This window comes from Triticum dicoccoides, chromosome 2B (genome assembly GCF_002162155.2).
Source record: "Triticum dicoccoides isolate Atlit2015 ecotype Zavitan chromosome 2B, WEW_v2.0, whole genome shotgun sequence".
Classification (NCBI taxonomy): Eukaryota; Viridiplantae; Streptophyta; class Magnoliopsida; order Poales; family Poaceae; genus Triticum; species Triticum dicoccoides.
The window spans coordinates 479,482,203-479,485,620 of NC_041383.1; the positions used below are offsets into that span (position 1 = coordinate 479,482,203).

The 3,418-nt window shown below is 60.6% G+C and overlaps 1 protein-coding gene across 1 annotated transcript; it reads left to right on the forward strand.

Moving 5' to 3' along the window:
• Window positions 1-581: 581 nt before the first annotated feature.
• On the forward strand, window positions 582-3,123 carry LOC119364350 (serine/threonine-protein kinase-like protein CCR4). Its single transcript, XM_037629809.1, has one exon. The coding sequence runs from the start codon at window positions 612-614 to the stop codon at window positions 3,006-3,008; it is 2,397 nt and encodes a 798-aa protein (XP_037485706.1). The 5' UTR covers window positions 582-611; the 3' UTR covers window positions 3,009-3,123.
• The last annotated feature ends 295 nt before the right edge of the window (window positions 3,124-3,418 follow it).

The following is a 3,418-nucleotide window of genomic DNA, read 5'->3' on the forward strand; positions in this document are numbered from 1 at the left end:
CCATGATCACTTGTCTTCATCTCGTCCCCAGTACTCAGTATCGATATTTCTTCCTACTCAATCTCATCCCAATTGAAGGTACTCTAGGCGTCTCACCCATGGTTGCACTACCATTTTGTCATCCACCTGCATTGGCTATACTTCTATTCCTGAGCATCGGTGAGTGACCCCTTCAGATATCGAACCGTAACCTAACCCTATATATCTTCACCCGTCGTCGACGAGTTTGTCTTCCTCGCTAGAGAAGGAGAAAGGTGGGTTGAGAAGAAATAACTATTAATACATGTATTGTAATTTTCATCAATTATTATTAGCTGTATATGAAATAGAAAAATAAATAAACTGATCGCGCTGTGAATCAAGCATGAGAGAAAAGATCCACATGCATCCCAAAATCTAACAGTTTTCCACTACAAATATGGGTCTAAGACTGGGACTATTATAATAAGAAAAAGAAAAAGGGCAATGAAAAGGACACCAACCTTTAAACCTCCTTCCTTCCCTCGCTCCCGTTCTCTCCTGGTCTCCTTCCACCCGCTCGCCCCACGCGACAATGGTCTACACAATCTCCTCCCTTCTCCTCCTCCTCCCCCCATCTCTCCCCCAATCCAATGTCTCCCAATTTTTCTCGCTCACCTCTAACCCTGCTCGCTGTCCTCCTCGCCCTCCCACCCCTCGTTGCCTCCTCCTCCTCCTTCCCGCTACCCACCATCGCCATCGCCGCCGTCGGCACCAACACCGCCTCCCCGCACCACCTCGCCTGCGGCCTCGTGTCCAACGGTACAGGCTACCATCTCTCCTGCGCCAGCGTCACCAACCGCTCCGCTAGCCCCCGCAAGTACGGGTATGGCGGCGGCAGTAGCACGCCCTTCTCCGCCCTCGTCGCCGGTGATGGGTACCTCTGCTCCGTCGACCCGATCTCCTCGCCGCCCGTGTCCATGCGCTGGTGGGACTTGAATGAAAGCGAGGAACCGTCCAAGAGGGTGTACAGGGGCGAGGCGCTCTCTGCAGTGGCCGGCGGCGGGGAGTACGTGTGCGGGCTAGTGGAGAAGAGAATAAAGTGCTGGAGGTGGGAATGGGGGGTCGTGCCGGAAGAGGTGGGATTCTCGGCGCTGGCGGTGGGCGACGGGTTTGTCTGCGGGCTGGTGGTCGGGACGGGTGAGCTGAAGTGCTATGGCAATGGGGACGCGGTGGGGCGGGAGCCGAGGGGCAGGTACATGTTGCTCGCCGCCGGTGAGAGGCACGCCTGCGCGGTGGACCACAGAGGCATGCTGGGGTGCTGGGGAGAGGCGGCCGCTGTTGCGGCCGCGGCGCCGCCGAAGCTGATTCGCGCTGTGTCCACGGTGGCGGTGGGCGACGCGCTCACGTGCGTGCTGTGGGGGAACTGGACGGTCTCCTGCTGGCCGGAGGAGCATGCGGCCGTGCCGCCGCAGATATCGCAGGAGCAGTTCGTCGCTCTGGAAGCGAGGGGGAAGGTGGTGTGCGGGGTGCTCATGTCCGACTACTCGCTGGTGTGCTGGGGCGGAGATGTTGCCGGCGGGGTGAGGAAGGTGTTCGACAAGGTCCTGCCGGGTCCGTGCGCGCCGGCAAGGTCGTGCCCGTGCGGCGTCTGGTCGGGCTCCGCGATGCTCTGCGGCGCCAGCGGTGGCGCGGCCATCTGCTACCCCTGCGGCTACACTCCTCCCATGAATGCGCAGGCCCCTACGTCCAACCCGTGGGCGTCGACCTCTCACACGAGGAAGAAGCGGCGGCCGAGCGATCTGGTGATCGCAATGATAAGCTTTGGAACCGGTTCAGGACTCGTGGTCCTCTTAGGCGCGCTATTGGTCGCTTACTGCCTGCGCCGGCGTAGCCGTAGCCGCAGCAGCGGCTCCCATGACTCCGGGCGCATCCACGCCGAGCCGATGACAGCTCCGGGGCCGCGCGTGCCGCGGCGGCTCAGCATGCTGCTCTCCAAGGGCCCGAACACGACGGTGGAGCAGTTTCCCCTGGCAGCGCTCCGGTCCGCCACGGACGTGTTCTCGCCATCCCACCGCATCGGCTCCGGCAGCTTCGGCGCCGTCTACCGCGCGTCCCTCCCCGACGGCCGCGAGGTCGCCATCAAGCGCGCGGAGCGGCGTGACTCAGGCGCCTCATCCTCCGCCGCCGCTGCGGCGTCGCGTCGCGTCAACCACGAGTCGGCCTTCATCTCGGAGCTCTCGCTGCTCTCCCGCCTGAACCACAAGAACCTGGTTCGGCTGCTGGGATTCTGCGCCGACGGCGGCGAGCACATCCTCGTGTACGAGTTCATGCACAACGGCACCCTCCACGACCACCTCCACAAGCGACCCGCCACGCTCTCGCCGCCGCTTGCCTCCTGGCCGTCCCGCCTCCGCCTCGCCCTCGGCGCGGCGCGCGGCATCGAGTACCTGCACACCTACGCCGTGCCGCCCATCATCCACCGCGACATCAAGTCCTCCAACATCCTCCTCGACGCCTCCTGGTCCGCCAAGGTCTCCGACTTCGGCCTCTCGCTGCTTAAGAACCTGGGCACCGGAGACGACAATGCCGGCGGCGAGGAGCCGTGCGTCACGGCCGGGACGGTGGGGTACATGGACCCGGAGTACTACCGGCTGCAGCACCTGACGGACAAGAGCGACGTGTACAGCTTCGGGGTGCTGCTGCTGGAGCTGCTGTCCGGGTGCAAGGTGATACAGAGATACGAGGGGAGCGGCACGCCGAGGAACGTGGTGGACATGGCCGTGCCGTACATCGAATCGGACCGCGTGCACCGGGTGCTCGACATCCGGCTTCCGCTGCCGACGCCAGGGGAGATGGAGGCCGTCGCCTACGTCGGGTACCTGGCCGCGGACTGCGTCCGGCTGCCCGGGCGCGAGCGGCCCTCCATGAGCGAGGTTGTCGGCGTGCTCGAGCGGGCCGTTGCGGTATGCGAGGAGCACGAGGATAGCCCGGACGGCGGCGAGGCAGCCCTGTCGCGGTCGGGCACCGATGGGTCCACCACCATGTGACGTGGCATGCATGGCATGCCATTCAGGCATGGCATGGCTCGCCTCCCTGGTGGCAAGAACACAGGGACTTTCTTGAGGATTTTTTTATTTGTTTTACTTTTCTCTATTCTCTTTGTAGGAGTATATTGTTAGAGTATTGACATGCTGTGCTGGGCAAATAGGGTCTTTCCTTGTAGAGTAGATCATTTAGTGAAAACATTTTTGCTTTGCCTAATTGGATGGCAAGAAAAGAAATGTATATATTCCTATGTTGTATGAGAATTTGCTAGTACTACTCCCTCCGTTCCTAAATATAAGTCTTTATAGAGATTCCACTATGGACTACATACGGAGCGAAATGAGTGAATCTACACTCTAAAATGCATCAACATACATCCGTATGTGGTTCATAGTGAAATCTCTCCGAAGAC